The following is a 19,460-nucleotide window of genomic DNA, read 5'->3' on the forward strand; positions in this document are numbered from 1 at the left end:
CTTATTCCACAAACGCAATATTTATCAGAATTACTTGTTTCAACTGATGGGCTTGCATAGAACATATTCTTGAAAAAAATATGTTTGGGTTGACTTCCACTTTAAAATGTTTCCTTCATTTTATGCAATTTTATTTTCATTAGATGTACGTGATTTTGGCATGCCCCACACACTGCTCTGCAAACTGTGTGTATATAATGAGTAAATGATACTAAATCCCTTTTTTAAACATAGTTTAATTGTCTACAAGTTATTTGATAAGGGAATCATTCTGATCATGTATATCCCATTTTAATAATCATACTGATCACTTTGCATGTGTCCCTTAAATTGCTGTCCACGCTGTCATAATGGCGTAAAAATCTGTTTTCAGTGCCATTGCTTCCAGACTTTTCTTTGTTCAGTGGAGGGTGAAAAAGTGGATAATTGCAGAATAAATATTTACATTTTTTGTAACCATGTTGTCAAGCTTAACACTGTGCCATAGTGTATTAAAATCTTTTAGAAATTCCAAATAAAATTGTAAAACAGTTCAGTTAGCTTGGCAAGAAGGTCCACCACCAGTGAAACAGGGAAGTCTCCAAGGCCCCTATGGTGATACTGACTCTGCTAACAGACAGAGAAAAAAAAAAGAAATCTTTTGCAGAGACATACCTAACATTCTGGGCACTGTTGGGTACTGTTTCCCTACAAGCATTGTGGAGAGGCCATCCATCACCCAACGAGTGCACAATTAGAAAATGATACCGAGTCATAATACAATAACAACAATGACATGATGATATGATTGTCTGTGACTGAAGGAGGGACAGCTATTACATGCTGGAAAATGACTGCCAGACAACAGGGACAAGATAAATAGGCCTTTGGCTCAGGCAATTATGCAGCACTAACTGTTTTTCAATCGGTGCGTAAGTAGGAAGTCGGTGTCTTGCTTAAAGCCACTTAGATCGAGGGGTTACATCACATCCACTATTAGAAGGATTGCGCCCTCAACCCTGCAGTTATGGGACAGTTACTATAGTGACTGGTCCCGTAGGGATGATCACATCAATAGTCAACTAGCCCGTAAGGCCACATTATCTTGACAGTGATGAATGACTTGTAAACACATTTTATATTGAAAATCAGAGAAATAATGTTTGATGCTTAAAGCGGAAGTCAACCCAAACGTATTTTTTTCAAGAATATGTTCCCAGCAGGCCCACTAGTAGAAACACGGCATTCTGATTAATTTTGCGTTTGTGGAATATAAGCAAAATTCACTTTAGCCATCTCTTGGGGCGGCCATTTTGTCTTCTGTCGACTGAAAATGACATCACAACTGCTCACAACGACCAATCACAGATTACCTGTTTTCTGAATATGAGCCGTGATTGGTCGTTATGAGCAGTTGTGATGTCATTTTCAGTCGACAGAAGACAAAATGGCCGCCTCCAGAGATGGCTAAAAACGAGTGGATTAACTCATATCGCACAAACACAATATTTATCAGAATGCATTGCTTCAACTAGTGGGCTTGCATAGAACATATTCTTGAAAAAAAAATGTTTGTGTTGACTTCTTCTTCTTCTCTATTGTCGAATTCAAAGTATTCCAACTAGCATTGCTAATCCCGGTATGTGGTGTTTAGACACTCACGTTGGCCCATCATCCACAGGTGAGGTTTTGGACGATGCAGTCATCTCATCGACCGCATCGTGACCTTTCCCATTTGGAATAGCATTCATCTCAGCAGGGGCCGTCTCCGCACTCTCTGCAGGCTTATCCTCACTCATGTCTTCTCTGCTGCCTTGGTGGCTAAAACCGACTTCAGTTGTAGCCTCGTGCAGGCAGAATAAGCGTCTTACTTTTGACCACAGATCTGCGGAAGGGAAAAGGTGAACATTATGAACTCATTTTATCGAGTGCTAGTGGTTATAGTAGTTATATATTAGGAAATAATGCATAACATTTATGAAATTAAACAATAAAATAATTGTAAAATTAACTGAAATAAAATTCTACCAAACAAGGTGTGGCGTAAACATAAGCCAGTAGTCATAAGTAAGATCACAAGAATAATGCAAACTATGGCTTTATTAGACTTTATCACGTTGTACTAGCCTACCGACCGACAGAAATAAAGCAGGGTTTTTTTTCTCTCTCTCAAATTGCACCCTTTGTGACTTCTACAGGGTAACTGCAGTGACAGCACAATTACACCCTATATCTAGGGATACAATTATCCAAAGAATTGAATGACATTTATATACACAATTACATTCCCCTAACAATTAATATAAGGGCTGTCCTGAACCATTGGTCTTTTCCGCCAATGAATATGTACAACAGGGTTGAGTTAACAAAAATGATTATACTCTGCTTTATCTTTTCTTGGCACCGCCAGTTGAAGTGCTCTCTAAGCAATTTGCTGAATTGAATAGAATGATTTCTAATTGCATTTGGGGTCAACAATGACCAAGAACATGATATGAGACATCGCAGATGGATAAAAACGAATGTTTCATGGCTCTTCCCTGTTGAAAAAATGATTACAAAGCAGCACAGTTCAGAGTCTACATTATATGGTACGATGATCTGATGCTAGGTGGAAAGAAAGTGACCAAACTGAGGCCCATGCTCCTCTTTCATCTGTCTTGTGGCATAGAAATCAATTTGTTATTTTATACATGTATGTACATGAACACTTACTAAAAAAAAAAAAAACTTACATGATTTACCCTGCACTACAATGAAAAAGGACATTGTCTACTATGCACAGATGGGGTAAAGATATCTGGAAAGAAGAATCCAATGAGGATTGGAAAAATATTTGTAAAACCAAAGCAATCACCACAAGTTCTACGGAGGGAATTTACTTGGAAATATATCTCTTTTTTATTCCCCCTAGAGTGAAGGGTCTTCATAGTAAAAATGCTGAATGTGGTAAATAATGAAGGAGGATGTAAATCAGTGGGCCACTTCCATGTTTTTGGGGAATGTATAAAGATTTCACCCTACTGGGCCAATGTGCTTGAACAATTCATCAGATTCCTGGGTTACAGCTAAAATGGGACCTTATTGGATTTTAATTGGGCAATATTCCAACTGGGCTGAGGAAGCAAGACATGTACCTGTTACAAACGTTGCAGACGGCAAGCAAAAAGGCCATAACGAGAAAATGGTCAAAGGAGGAACTGTTTCATCTGTTTCAGAATAGGTGGCGTGATGGAGTGGTTAACTTTTTCCCTTACGCATTCCACATTGAAACGTGAACAACATTGGAAGAAATAGATTTTTTTCTTTTTCTTTCGTGCGACCATTTTAGAAGTGAAGAATTGTTGGTATTTTCTCGACCATAAATGCTGTGAATTGTATTTACTTTTCTTGCTAGTTGGCTTCGTGTTTTACATGAAGTGGATCCTTTTTTTTCATGCTGTACTTTGTCATTGAAAATTCAAAATGCTTAATAAAAATAGAGTTTCAAAAACACAAAAAGTTGCAGCCTTTGCAATTTGAAAATTGCTCTCTCCTAAATTGCGATGTCAATTTGAATTTGACTAATCGTTCAGCCGGAGCTCACTCAAAGTGAGTTTTCTGATTTATTTATTTTCATAATGAAGGTTCATCTAAGACAATAGGAGACATTGGAAAACGTCAGCATTTGCCCAAAGTAAATAGTGTGCGAGGTACAGCACTGAGTAGATATTGTAACAAATTCCAATCATAATTGACATATCAACTGACAGATGGAGGCTCAGCGGAAGTAGGGACTTGAATTGAAGTGTGACACACTTGGCTATTTCCTTGGGAGTCGTGCGGTACTCTCTTAGATGACCTGCTGGCTCAGAAAGGCGCCTGTGACATGTTTCTCCTGGACGGTGCAGACCAAAGCCCCCCCACCACCAGTTGGCTGGCACTGAATGATCCCTTTTGCTGTGCTGCAAAAGCACCCCTGTAGGCTAGTAGGGAGAGAACGCTGAGTGCCACATACACACAAATGCCGCGCAGCTATAAAGAGGGGAACCAGCTCGGACCAGCTACCAACCGGTTTCAGCTGTCTGTTTTTTTTTTTATTTTGCTTGACACTTCACCCTTGGTCCCCTTGTTTTTTGAGGAGCGTTCAGCATAGCAACAATGCAGGGGTTTTCTGTAACACCATTCCTAGCAACCACTCAGCTGTCATTGCGATCCCCCCCAGGGTTCTTCCGCTCCACAGCCTTCGCTCGGATGTAGCTTTTTGTAATATTAGCGCATTAAGCACAGTGAGAGGTGAATACACCTAGACTCCATCTATCATTCCTGTGAAGCTGTCTTACCAACCGCGTTGCCGTGAGCTTCGCTGCACAGCCAGGCCTCTCCGTGTCTCTGGTTAAACCCAGGCAACGTGGTTGGGCAGCAAAGCACAGTGCACAATGGCACATGTTGTGCCGTTTCCTGGGAACAGGTTGGGTAACAGTGGTACTATTGTGCCAGGGCATCATTATACTGCCGGGGCCCCTTTGGCTGTAGTTTGCTGTGCCACTCGAGAGGATGACAAAAAAAAAAAAAGAAAAAAAGCTCTAATTGAAAAGATGCCACCTTGGATTCAGCAAATGCCACGGTCCTTTATTCGTGTGCAGCTGTAGCAGAATTGCTGACGGCAGCGATGGCCCCTCACATTCGACAAATCACCGCACAGAACCGCGCTGCCACTCACAGGGTCGACAAATCTCAAGAAGAGTAAGGGGAGGCCATTCAAGGACAATGGACGATGGGCTGTCTGGCTACAAGAGTGCCACCTCAATGGCCTCGAGCAGCGCGGCTACAAACAGCGGAGCTGATTGGTGGGAGTCATCGCTCCTACAATCATTGTGTTCGATTCCGACCAAAAGCAACAGAGGGTTTGCAATCCTATCACTTACCCACAATGACATGCCCGCTCAGTTGGAATGAGTGGCATCCAAAGTAAGTTATGAAACATGCAGCAAACTAGGGAGCCAATAAAAACAGCAAAACAAATACCATAATTATTGTACTAATTATTCAGAACTACAGATAAGCGAAGGATCCAAATTCCGAGCAGGTCTTTAATTGTGTAAATATTGTACCTGTGTGTGGGAGTGAGGTTGGCAGAATATACGTGCTTGTTGATTGGCTGAAAACGAAATGTTACATCTGTGTTACAATGGGAATGGAATGAGTGAACAACTTTCAGTTTGTGCTGCAAATTCTATTTGTGTGTCCTGTCATTATCAATCCTATTAAAAATGGATCACAATTATGGTGTACTAATAATTCCCTACTTATGTTACATATGACAGAATTACATGAGGAAAATGATCTGTGAAAAAAATCAGCTATCTGTGGCTCCATCCTGTATTGATTTTCAAGGAACCACCACGCTTGAGGAAAAACAACCAATCTGAGACAAGAGTGGTGACTGGTCAATCATAGCTCATCACTTGTGAGCTCACTCACAGGGGGGAACACCCACGTGGCTGTGCACTGACCTGTTACATTATTATTTGCTTCAGGAGCTTTGCTGAATGGTGGAATGCCCACCTTCAAAAATAAAAAAATACCCATCCCTCATTTGTCAACAAGTTGGCATAAGACCAGCAAACAGAAGCAAAGTGAAGAAGCAACAAAAGAAGGAAATTGACATAGCCTGAGACAAAACGAGGATGAATGTAGGAGCTGCCTTTTAGAGGTGGTGGGAACTCGGGAAGCTGAGAGGATTCAGAAGCAACATTTCTGCTCGACTGGTAAGTTTCTCACCTCTTTTTGATGTTCGATTGGTTGTACGTTCCAAAAAATGTCATTTCAAACCGATTTATTGTTTTGATAACACTCTGTTACGAAGGAGTCATGCTAGCAACGTAGCGGCTGTGGCTAACATGTTTGTTTACGGTGCTTGTTATGTAATGTAAATGTCTTCTACACGTTAGTGTAAATGTGTGCGGCTTCATCAGATACTCAAGTGGAGTCAGGATTAGTGAAGTCAAGCCACATTAAAATCTCGCTAGCAGTTTTAACACATCATACTCCCCCTTTAAGGCATGCAATTTGCATTTGACAAATCTCACGGGGCGGCACCCCACAAAGCAAAAATGTAAAAAAAATGTTTTAAAAAAGGTGGATCCTGTAGTTAATTTGCCACCTTCTGCCACATAGTGGAAGAGCATTTATTAATTGTTCTGTCTTTCGCTATATGCCACTTGCATAGGTAGATGAATAAAGACAAGATTTGTCATTAAGAAATCATAATTTTCTGATCATTTAAGTGATATTGATGTTCTCTCAGCACATTTGTGGTTTGGAATCCCGGTCTAAAGAATAAAGCCCTGTTTTCTTTCTAGACCTCAGGCTTTGTGTTCTAATTGAAAAGTACAGAAACAACAACATCTTGTTATAAACTGTGGGAGGGAATTTAAAGACGTTTGGTCACACATTACACAATATTATGTCATGTTTTTTCCTTTTCATTGAAATCACTGTTGTCTGTCCGGGTGCTATGATGTCATTCTATTTGAGGAGCTCAAGCAGCTATCCGCATCTCGTTCGGATACCTGCGGTGGAAACACTAAACACATCAGGGTGTAGTGTACTGAACCGAACTGTCTCGCTTGATGGAACATGGTTATAGTAAAGATAAATAGAGCTACCAAACAATGGCACCCTATATACTTTACCCGTGGTTCATTTTGACTTAGCAGAATAAAAACACATTGGAAGTGTTACAGTGGAGGCACACAGAGGTGCCTTAAAAAGTTTAATTTGTTACTTGACCACATTTGTAATAACAAAATCAAATTGAATGTAAATAATTAAACAGCTTTTGCATTACAATTTAAAGCTTCAATTGAAGTTATTGTTTTGCTCCTACTGTTGTGCCCACCTTGGCCACAGGGGACAGTATCTGCAATAATATTAGTCATTTTTTGCAGAGGATAACAAATATGTGCTTATAGTATTATGATATCTCTGTCTATATGTGTTGCTGCTCTATTTTGTGTTCGAATATCCATAACACAATGACTGTTGATGCTAATCATTAGCCAGCCAATGGCATTTTCTAGCATTAAGATAGCGGGGCTATTCTAAAGGCAAAGTTGTTTGATTGTTTTTAAACATGCGATGTGTAATACTCTTTGCTTTATGTTTAGTTTGACAGTAAACATCAACTGGGAATGGTATTAAACACCTTGAAGCCTCTTTTTTGGTGAATCCTTCACCCCCTCACAAACGTCTGCTTTTTGTGAAGTTGTCAACATACGGTTATTGCATCTCAAATTTGTGCTCACAAGTAAAAGCAAAACAAAAAAACGGCTGGACGATAGCTCGTACCTCGTAAACCTCGTAAGTCGGGTCGCTCGTATCTCAAGGCCCCACTTGAATGTTTAGCCCTTAATCCTAAAAATATACTTATGAATATGAGAGAAGTCATTACTTCGCAGTTATACTGTATGTACACGATTAAAATGCAAATCTCTCATGTAGCAAATTATCTGACAATCCAAAATATGTGCACATCTGCAGAAACCTGTTGCCAAGATAATTAATTCCCTAGCAAAAAGCAGAGGCTTCTCTCTCTCTTCTCTCTCTCTATCTCTCTGGTGTTTTTCTTTTCCTAGTGCGTCATAGAGCTCTGCAGAACACAGATAGACTGACGGGATGAGGCTAAGTCTTTGTCAGCTGTCGGATTGCGCCGCACAAGTCTTTAGGAGACATCGAACATAACCGTTGAACAAATTTCCTAAAAACATGAAAATCAGTAATAATTCATTTCAACACATTTGATAATCCAGAGTTGTTTTATCCCTGCTACCCAATGGTGAGTAAATGACACATTGTGGTGGCCTTTGTGGGAGCAGTAAATGAGTCTTTTCATGGCAGCAGGCGAGGCTATGTTTATTTGAGCCCTCCTCCAAATCAGCACCTCACTTTGCCAACACAAGTCGAGATTTCGCCTGCTCTGACGCAGGCCTTTGTCCTGAGAGACGTCAGCTCCGGAGCAGTTTTGTTGATTGTTATTCCTAAAGTGATACCTGAACAGACTGACTGTGCACTCTGATTCTTCCTCCGTCATTTATATGCATGTGCGCATTTGTTATTTACCTCAGAGACAGATCAAATGTGCAACTTGGCACTGTAAGTCACAAGCGCCTCCAATTTGATGACGTTCTCACAGGATGTTGTTGTGATGGAATCCTACTCAATTGGGTAGGGGTGGCCGATATGGGAAAAAAAAAAAAATCTCGATATTTTTTTCAAAAAACTCGATAGCGATAATTTGGCGATATTCTACAAAAAATATTTGAAATCTGGCCGGGTCCTGCCCGCTGATTCGCCGAATGATTATCACTTCTTCCTCCTCTGCCGTCAATGCACACTGATTTTTCAGCATTTCCTCATACTTTGCGGCCGTCGACTGAATCGAGTCAGAGGCAGTATTAATACTCCATCCATCCATTATCTATACCGCTTATCCTCACAAGGGTCGCGGGGCGTGCTGGAGCCTATCCCAGCTGTCTTCGGGCAGTAGGCGGGGGACACCCTGAATTGGTTGCCAGCCAATCGCAGGGCACACAAAGACAAACATCCGCACTCACAATCACACCTAGGAGCAATTTAGACAGTCCAATCAACTTACCATGCATGTTTTTGGAATGTGGGGGGAAACTGGAGTACCTGGAGAAAACCCACGCAGGCACGGGGAGAACATGCAAACTCCACAAGGGGAGGCCGGGGCCGGGATCGAACCCACGACCTCTGAACTGTGAGGCGGACGTGCTAACCAGTCGACCACCGTGCCGCCGTATTAATACTCGATAGTGTAAAATTACACATCGTGAAAGCAAGATTGACGATGATATCGATAACGATATATATCGCCCACCTCTAGTCCCTGGTGGAGTTTTCGAAATCTTAATCTGTTGAAATGCATTGTCGGCATTCAGTGATTTGTGAAGTGAGAGGATGGAGGAAATGCAACAGATAAATATGACTCACTTTAGATTTCCGAATGGTACAACTAATGCAAATTCCTCACCCTCCCTTCCTGCGTATGATCAGAAAGAGATTTTGAGCAGATTAAGAGATTAAACATGGTCACCATTTTACTGATGGGCAGCTAATAGATCTATCAGGGAATATTTTATTGCCAAATACGGAGTTAAACCAGAGACCTCAGATGGTCTGGATGATCGGATACGAAAGCTTCTCGCGGGATATTAGAATGAAACCGCTCAGGCTGTTCCATACGTCCTTGCTTGTGTATAAAAATAGCTAGAGGAGTGAATAACCTCGCTCCAACCCCACGACATGTCACAAAGCAGTATTTAAGCGCTGGTGCACGTGCCAATGAACGCAGGAGCTGCCTGAAATAAAAGTAGTAAACACACCATGATGGTGTCTGACCATCTGTCCGTTTGTGTGATTCTTCACTCCCGGGATATCATGCATATTAATATAAATGACGGCATACAATTTCATATAGACTCTGGTTCTTCATATGGTGACTCTGAATGGTAAACTTTCAGGACATCGTGTGCAGGTTTCACTCAAAGGTTACTTTGAGGCTCACTAGCAAGACCTTGGGCCAGAGATTCTAACCCAGAGCATTGTCCTCTGCTTTTCTGCTTTTCCTTTAAAGGGGAAGTCAACCCAAAAATGTTCTTTCCAATAATATGTTATATGCGCCTCCAATAGTCTCAACACTGATTAACACTGCGTTTGTGGAATATGAGTAAAGCATCAAAATCCACTTGTTTTTAGCCATCTCGGGGGTCAGCCATTTTAGCACTTTCTGTCGACTGAAATGACATCACAATTGCTCAGGGCTCAGGTAACAACCAATCACGGCTCACCTGTTTTCTTAAGATAAGTCCTGACTGGTCGTTACCTGAGCCCTGAACAACTGTGATGTCATTTTCAGTCAATAGAAAGTGCCAAAATGTCCGCCCCCTGAGATAGACAAAAACGGGTGGATTTTACTGCTTAACTCATATAGTAACACAATAGGGCACACACAGACACTGTCAGCCGTGTGTACCATTACACTATCAGTGACTTCCCAGAAGTTTTCGTACAAATATTTAATCCATCTAAATTAATTAATGATATGCTAAAATGTTGATTACTTAATCAAATTTACAACCATCAAAAGTAAGGTAAAAATTCAACAAAATCTGTTAGCTTGCTGAGCTGTCTTACAACTAGTGCCATTGACCAGATTAAATAAGATTTAGCTGTGATTTTATGCAGGCCATTGTATTGTGCATACCAGTGTGTTGCTCCTGGTCAATGACTACACCCTGTGGAAGTCTAGAGCAGCGGTTCCTGTAACACTCCCTAAACTAGCAGGACTGTGTACCAGAGAGTGAAATCCAGGGATATGTCAGTCACTTTTCTGCTCGAGTCTGAATTCCACTTTGATTAGATCGGCTTTTTAATTCTAATAAAGATATTTTAAATGTCAGCTTCTATTGCTCTTCTTCACACCTCACAAAATATGGTGAGAGTTTTTGCCCAAGAAATTTCACTTTCACCTCTGCCAACTGCAAGCCAATCAGAAGTAAAATGGGCATGACAAGCACCACCCCCTCACCTACAACTTTTTATCCACCTGTTGCCAGGCATACAACAGTTACTTTATGGCTTTCTGAAGTGAATCAGGTTTGTTCTTAACTAAACAGATCCAAATGTCACACTGAGTAAGTAAATCAAAACAAAATCTGCGCCGTGAGATTGCTCGAATGCAAAAAGTGTTCCCCGGATCGGTAAAGGTTGGAAACCACTGTCCCAGATTACATTACTTCTACTTCTTCTAAAAGCCACCAAACAACAAAAAGACTTTGTTCCCCCCAGATCGTCATCCGAGTGAGGTTAGTTTTGCCCTGTGGAAACAAAGGCCGCATGTCCAGCGAGCGAATACAAAGGAGAGCAGTGACACAACCACAGAGGATAGCGTATGCCATATATTGGTCAGAACAATAAGAAAGCTTGAAACATGCCAACTGTTGTATAACACCAAAGCTCTCCTCGCTCAGTCATGTGCCCCAAAACAAAGTGCCACCCTCTGTTGGCATCTGCCACTTGTCTTTCTTCTGCCTCTGCGCCATCGCACGGCATACGAGCAAAAGAAAGGGCGCATGGTTGGAGGAAATTGATTCATCCAGCTGGAAGTACAACTTGCACAGTGCGTGACCGCACTGTTACACTGCTGATTGTCACATGGAAGTCCCGAAGACTGATGACGAGTCACTTTCCTGTTAATTGCTGGACACCATGGAAGTGCATGTTTAATGCTGGTCATCCATGCTATTGGCATGTGCCAAATCAACCACAAATCAAAAGGACCTATGACACAACTGTATATTGGCATAGCATTGAGGCCTACCACTCAGTCCATCAGGAATTGGACTCGACCTCTTATTTCCCACTTGCTGGAGTCTATACCAGCCATTTTTGGAGGAGAGGCGGGGTACACCCTCAACTGGTGGCTAAAAAGCGAAGCATGGGGAGTCATAGTATGCGTCCCCTCGACATGTTGTTTCCTGCTAAGAATAGCAGGGGTCAATGTTTTTAATATGCACACCAAACCCATCTGAACAATATTACCGTATTTTTAAGTGGCGTTTTTTTCATAGTTTGGCTGTGGGTGCGACTTATACTCCGTAACGACTTATGTGTGAAATTATTAACACATTATTACCTGTATCATTTCACATGTTATTTTAACCCACATAAAGAACATAAAGATAAATCCTAAAAGCTATGAATAATTTAAATGGTTAAAATCTAATATTGTGTTAAATAAGTAATTAAAATAGTATGATAAAAAGACAATTTGACTGTCTATCAATCCATTTTATTGTTTTTGTTCTATTTATTGTATTGTTTGTAAAGTGCTTTGTTACAGCTCTAGCTGTTATGAAATGCGCTATATAAATAAAATGGTATTGTATTGTATTGTATCCATACAAAATAGTGTACTGTTCCTTTAAAAGGCATGGTCTTGCATCATCAGCAAGTCACACACACGCGCACGTACGAGAGCGAAGGGGAGAACAGATAATTACGACCGAATACAAAAATACTTTTGGAGACTTGGAAACATTCTACATGGTCGACGATGAATAAAAGGCTTATTTAATCAATCTACGACCGTTTTGGTGAGTTTAAAGTTATCTTACCGTAACTTTCTCGTAATGCTACATGTGTGGATGTTAGCTAAATATTACCATCGTAGCTCGGTGGAAATGATGTGTACTAAGCGCACAATTTTATTAATTAGATTTATATGGACACATTTATTTGCGTTACGCGACAGAGACAACTTGGATTCCGAGAGGGGGTAGAGGGGGGCGGAGACTTATACTCCAGTGCGAATTATATATGTTTTTGTCTTCTGTATTATGCATTTTATGGCTGGTGCAACTTGTACTCCAGAGCGACGTATAGTCCGGAAAATACGGTATGTATACAGATTATTTTGATACTCTTTGCCACTTCTTACAATGGGCACACAAAAGAACCACAATACTCACACATTCCGACGCCTCAGTTCGTCAGTGTAGCCAATCCTATGCCTGCCTAAAGTGGCTGTTGTGCTGCTAAATAAAGAAATGTTCTGTCACATTGAGTGGACTGAAACTGTACGAGTTGTGCCATATGGTGGAGGATGACTCGGGTGGTAGAGTGGTTGTCTTCCAACACGAAAGTTGGAGGTTTGATGCTGAGCCCTGCACCCATGACAAAAGCAGCCAAGATACTGAAGCTCCAGTTGCGATTGATGTTGCTGTGTCATCAAAAAGTGCTTTGAGAAGCCTGAAGACATAAATGCCAATCAACTGAAATTTACCATGCCTCAAAACAACACTAAATTGTGACGTTTAAAGACGACATGGCCTACACAGAGGCTATAATCACCAGTTGGATCAAAAGCACAGCACGCTTGATACCAGCTGCCACTTGATCAGCGTGTTCCCACTGAGGAAAATTCTGCATTCTGAAGGTGGACCAGACGTGAGCTCTGGCTTAGCATGTCACCTCCAGTAGCCACCTGCTGCCTTCAACCCCTTCATCCGACTCATCATAAACGAGTGGAGGCCTTTGTCTGCTGCAGGTGCACGTAGCCACCCAAATGGAAAATATATGCCTTGGCTAAGTAAAGGTTCAGAAACACTCCAAAAATGCAATGATGATCAGTATTAAGGTTCTTGATAGTCACCCTTTCATGTCAAATTCATCCTCTTGCTGAAAACAAGTGAGTTCAAAAACCACTCTGATGTAGACAGACACAACTCCTCAGTAAGCTACAATAATATTAGTCTTATTTTTTCGCAGAGGATGACGATAACCTGTGAGCATTGCTATCGTCTGTCTACATGTGCTGCTTCACTATTTGTGTTCAAATATCCATTGGGGGTTAAAACTCCATGACACTGATGCTATTTGTTAGCCCATCTGTGGCGTTTTGCATTGTTTGCTAACGTTAAGATAAGCTTTTGTTCCAAAAGCAAATCTGTGTGGTTGTTTTGTTTTGTTTTAAATATAAAATGTGTAATGATCTATTTTGATTAGTTTGACAGTAAACAGCAACTGCTAGCGGCATTACAAAGTTTGAGCCTATTTGTTGAATAATTGTTCACTATCTGACAACCTGGTGCTTGTTGTGAAGTGAGTTGAGTCATTCAACTCTTTTTTTGTTGCTCGCAAGTCAAAGCAAAAAATAAAGATTTATCTTGAAAACCCGCAAAATCAGGTATACTTTTTGGGACATTTTTGTTGAGTGGTGTGACAAGATTTTTCCCCATGAAAAAGCTTGGCTCAAAAAAGGCTGAAAAACACAGCTATATATCATAATCAGTATTAACATTCTTGATGGAGTTTGTACTGATGGTGAAACATTGAGGACACTGGAACAGAGGAACATTCCTATAAACATTTGTCGTAATGTCCTAAACACTATTTATAAATACCGTACTGTACATTCATTTTTTAAATGTGCATTCTTCCAATGTCACGTGGACGTTTTCAGTTGTAATATATATCATCGACAGCCTTACCGTAGAAGTCAAAGTGTCGTCCAACTGTGGAATATCTCCGCACGAGATGGACCGCTCAGTCGCGTGTCGACCTGCCTAGCTTCAGCCCCGTCCGCCGTCGTCCCCCTGCGCGAATGTCATGCGTTTTGCCTCCCCCTGGCTCTATTGTGGCCGATAATCTCCTCCGAGGTGGGATGTGAGGAGCGCTTTTTTTTTTTGTTTAGGTCCGCCTATCGCACGCACGGCGGCGACTCCAATCAAAATGATTGTTGGGAATGTTGATGGAGCCCTCCACCACCACCACCACCATTACCACCCGCCGCCCCCTCCTCTCCCCCCAGCCCTCTCTCCCACCTTCGTTTTCTTCCCCTTTCCCTTAGGCGAATGAAATACTGTCTGATTAATGTTGTGGGGGCGGAAAGGTCAAAGCAGGCATTAAAATAATAAATAAATCACGCGCCTGTTGGCGGTGATGATAGAAACGTGTTTGGGAATTTATCGTGGTGGATTTACCGCCTGTTTGTTTGCGCATGCGCAGTGAGGCGACGGAGCTGTGAATGAGCGCGAGGAGGTCACACGCATGCATCTTTTTTCTCATTTTAACACCCGTAGACGTCTCCTTTAATAGCATCCAAAAATATAACTCACGTGGACCGGCCGGATGAACCTGTCCAATTGTAATGTCTTTACGTCACTTGATACGCAATCAACAACGTATACGGAGGATGGATGTCACGTGTACGCATTCTGTGTGTGGGTGTATGTACTCAATTTCTAGGTCATCTGCACAAGTTGCTCTAAGGGGCTGAATTGTTTTCCCCATCCTTTCTCTGAGCTTACTACGGAACACATACACCTGCAGCATCGTCATAAAACAGAAAACGAAGCTCCTCCTGCACACACATACACACATAATGCATGCTATGCATTCAAGCAATACGTGTGGCATTTTCCCCCATTACCAAACGTCGTTTTACCATTGCTGAAATAGGAAAACTACATGAGGGGAAAATGCTGGAAGAAATCCACGCAAGCACAGGTATGACATGCAAGCCGAAAACTAAAACCCTGAAGCTCTTGACTTTGGCAAGCCTTTTCAACATTTAACAGCTAGACTGGGTGTGTGCTACAATTTTGTAATTCAGTTTTGTAAATTATGTTATCAGTTTGAAGTTTGATTTTGGAGAATGTACAATCAATTAAAAATCAAAAAGGTGTAACACGTACCTGATAGCAGAAATTTCACGTCACTTCTGAATCCTCTCTGCTACCTGGCCGCTTTACTCTTTTACTAGTCGTATACCCAGTTGTTGGCAAACTAGGCTTTTTAAAAATATTTTCCAGAAGTGGATATTCCGCCATAGTTTCAGTTGCGTGGAAAAATGCAAAATATGTCTACAATGTCATTTGAGTTGTCACAATAAATCACCACTGATTTTATGTTTGTGAAGTGCTTTGTTACAGCTCCAGCTGTTATGAAATGCACTATATAAATAAAATTGTATTGTATTGTATTATGTGTGATTGGCACAATGACGTTTGAAGTTGGTCAGTTTACACCCTACAGTAAGCACACATGACCACAAAGGCAACAAAGACTGTGTTGGGAACAATGAGTGATTGTAACTTCTGGGAGGTCAGTCAACTAAGTGCAAAACTAAGCATAAGTGGATTAAAAAGCTTCAAAGGCAGGTTTAAAAAGTGGAATTACAATGTCTGTGGGAGCATAAAGCGTCCGTCAGCTGTGTTATGTCTTTAAGGTGTCTTATATTGATGTATGGACTTCATTCAATTCAACATAAAGGAAGAAAAGATCTCATCACAGACCACTGCACCCATTTAATTCATTTTCGCTAAGCCATGCTGGAAGATGCTGCCATCAGACTCACATTCATCATATGGCAGAGACGAGCGAATTGTCACCATGGTCCAGAGCAACAAGTAAAGCAGCATGCTGCAGTTACGTAATTTTCCCCAGAGTCGGTAAAGATGGCTCTCCATGAATCAGTGAATCATGTTCATATGCCTTAAGCAGGAGCATGAGTCACCTTGGCGGGGTTTTCTCTCAGATTCCAAATCAAGAATATCCAACCCTTTTCAATAGCACTTGCACTTTTTAGGGTAGCAGGAGAGCTGAGCAGGAGATTCAAACCCAACCCTGGAACTGTGAGGCAGATGTGCTAACCATAAGGCTGCCCATGTCAAGAACAGTACAGAGAAAATATTATTTACATTGATTGATGACCATTCAACATGGTCCACACACCAAATGTCATGAGGAGAAATAGGAAGAAAATACACATTACCGGCCATTGATCACTATAATTCTTTCATTTAACCCATGCGGGGTTTAATAAATTCAGTCTAGTCTAGAGGTCCCCAATTAAAACACATGTCAAAGGTCTATATAAGACCTTACAGCTCCCAGTGCATGTCAGAAAAAATGAGAATCATGAGGACAAAGGAACAGTCCAAGGTAATCAGGGACAGAATTGTGGCAAGGCACGGATCTGGCAAAGGTTACAAAAGAATTTCTGCAGCACTCAAGGTTCCTAAGAGCACAGTGGCCACCATAATCCTCAAATGCAAGACGTTTGAGATGACCACAACTCTTCCTAGACCTGGCCGATTTTGGGAAATGGCTGCAATGACAGAAAGTGAAAAAATTCAAGGGGTGTGAATACTTTCCGTACCCACTGTATACGATACATTGTTTCGCAATTGCATTGAATCAAGATGGAATGCAACTTCTACTGCTCATATGACATTTTTTTCTTTGTTTCATTCACATTTACTGTGTTTACTTTATTTGTATATTTTCAGGTCAGTTTCAGTCAGTGGTCTCAATTCTATTGGAACAGAGAGGCCTATAGTTAATTACAGTATTTTGGTGTAGGCTGAAAACATTTTGGGAAAAAAAACTGAACATGAGACACCAAATCAACATTTCAGCTTTTATGTCCATTGAATCGGATGAAGAAATTAGCACCTTTTGGTGGGCCAGTTTTCATGTGACTCATAATTGTGTTTTAGAACCATTGCACAAACATTCAGCATAACAGGGGTGTAATGGGTAGATCAACAAAAAAACCACAGAATGTATTTTTAAAACAACCAACAATTTTGTCTTTACAATGCTACAATGCTAGCTTATTGCTAGCACATAATCGAAAACTCCTTCGACGTGCTAACACTTCAGCACAAATAGTTGTTGTGCTATAACCCTTCTTGAAACAGATGTTTCCAACAGATATTACTGTTCATACCGCAGAAGATTTCAACATCCATCAGTTCGTAAGGACTCAAGAGCAAAACAGCATCTTGTGAGCAAGTGTAATTATTACATAATAAAAGACAGCAAGAGTAATCAGTGTTGTGAGTCTTTAATCAAGAGAAGACATCTGTCATAGCAGGGGGAGGGGGGGGGCATTGTTATTCTCTCCACCCTTCAATCATCTGGGAGATTCTTTTTTGTACTCAACTTCACAATGCGTGGCAGAGTCCAAGCTTCTCTTTAACTACTGTACAGTATGTGTAGGATGAAAGAGGAAACCCAAGAAACAAGTACATCACCTCTGCTACACAACAATATAGCACTTCACAGCAGCTATTTATTAATATAAAAATGTTAAGCAAAATACTACTCACCAGAGATGGTAGTGCAGACATACGAGACCTCCTTTCTTTGCTCCAGCTGCCTGTCAGTAAATTACCTGTTGTGCTCATAAATGCTGCTCTGAAAGTGCCCAAAAAAGCATTTTCTGGATTGAAACAAGCCAGCCGGCAACTGTGTTGGTTGACCTCGCCTCACAAAAAGCTACTAAGTCCAGAAGCTGCGCAACCAAGACACTGATTTGAAGACATAAGACTGTCAGAAATAAATTGATACCATTTCATGCAAGTTGTAAAGTTTCAGAGAAGGCCCCTCTTAGAGGCCCTAACTGCATGCAACCGGTGTGCACATTAAGTTGTTGTTGTGGTTGTTTTTACTTACCTTTTTCAAAAAAATATATATTACAAAATACACTGGCTATAGGTCACATTAATGGTGGAAATCATTTTTAAATGATTTGCCCATTTTTTTTTCATATCACTAAAACCTGGCATTTGAACAGGGGTGTCTGCATTTGGTGGTTCAAAAAATAAAAGAATAAATTAAGCAATCACCAATCACTAAACCAAACAAAACAATGAGATATCTCCCCATTTTGTGATTATTTTTGCTTTTGTATCTGGAAAACAACCGCAAGTCCTTGGTCTAAGAAATCTTTGATTTTTACTTTAATCCAAGAACTTGTCTCTGTGATCTACCGAAAGGCAACACTTATTCTGATCATCTTCTCCTTCCATTTGGGACATGATGTACATTAGTAAGTATCCCGTGTACAGGACAAGCGTGCGCGCTGACTTTATTATGCAAAAGGGGCTTAGTCAACTGGCAGATTCTGCTAAGCTGAGCATTGCGGTGCCATGCTGAAAACTGAGCGGGCATTCGCAAGTGTCCCTTTTGAGACATGGGGGCACGGCTCAGTTTATGTTACAGCACTAATCAACTGGGAGAGGATTAAAGGTGTTGGAGGTCCCCACCCATCCATCCCAGTGTGCCAATGAGGAAGGATTGTGGAAAACAAAAAGATTTGTCTTGACAGAACGTTGAAGCCAATACTTCATCATCTCCCACGTCATGGTGGGAGAGGCAGTCAAAAAGCGGGTGCGTATGTCCGCAGAAACAAAAGGCAATGTTAAAGAGAGCCATTGCCAAGGAGCACGTCATTAAAAAAAAAAAATGTAGGTAGTGATTAAATGTTTCAGCAACATAGTCAGCAATAGCATGATGATTTGACAAAAATGCACCCAATAGCTATTAATGTGTCAACTATACATTAGCATACAATGCTATTGTTGGTTGATACTTAAAAGTGGACTTAAAAATCACACTGTCCCCTAGTTGTGGTAGTCAAGTGCAAATTTCCTCAGTAAGGACTACAGAGCCAGCAGTGATTCTCAACCAGTGTGCTGTGAGGAGATAAGTTAGCAAATTTCACTTAATTGGTCTGAAAATGATCCAATTACGGCAAATAACGTATCTTCAACTATCTGTGCCTCCGACATAGCGACAAAGAGAAACATTAAAATGCTCTTCCACTAAATGGCAGGTGGTACAATTAACTCGTGTATACATTCATCTTTTGTGACATTTAATATCACGATAAAGTTACATTTTATATCTGTTAAAATCAGGGAGTGTTTTTGTGGACACCCAATGTAGTGATCAACAGAATTTTGTAATACTCGAACAACGTAGAAGCACTGACTCAAAAATCCAGGCTAATGTTTGTCCTCATATACAGCATGAGGTTATTCACACAGTTCTTGTGTTGGATCTCATTAGTGGTTTAGTTGGTGTCCTCTGTATAAACACAGGATGACAGAGAAAATCAAATA

The 19,460-nt window shown here is 40.9% G+C and overlaps 1 protein-coding gene across 2 annotated transcripts in view; it reads right to left on the reverse strand.

Annotated features, from left to right (window-relative positions):
* LOC147142042 (sodium-coupled neutral amino acid transporter 3-like) overlaps positions 1-14,321 on the reverse strand; it is a 40,599-nt gene extending 26,278 nt beyond the window's left edge. Inside the window, exons 1-3 of one of the 2 annotated variants that reach the window (XM_086041926.1) lie at positions 14,037-14,321; positions 1,642-1,864; positions 655-687 (exon numbers count right to left, since the gene is read on the reverse strand). In XM_086041926.1, coding sequence (XP_085898052.1) covers positions 655-687; positions 1,642-1,778 — 170 coding nt within the window. In that variant the 5' untranslated portion in view covers positions 1,779-1,864; positions 14,037-14,321. The remainder of the gene's footprint in view (positions 1-654; positions 688-1,641; positions 1,865-14,036) is intronic. The other variant, XM_086041927.1, reaches the window with a different exon arrangement.
* Positions 14,322-19,460: the final 5,139 nt, after the last annotated feature.

Source organism: Filicampus tigris, chromosome 9, assembly GCF_054856515.1.
Source record: "Filicampus tigris isolate MCC_2025a chromosome 9, RoL_Ftig_1.0, whole genome shotgun sequence".
Classification (NCBI taxonomy): domain Eukaryota; kingdom Metazoa; phylum Chordata; class Actinopteri; order Syngnathiformes; family Syngnathidae; genus Filicampus; species Filicampus tigris.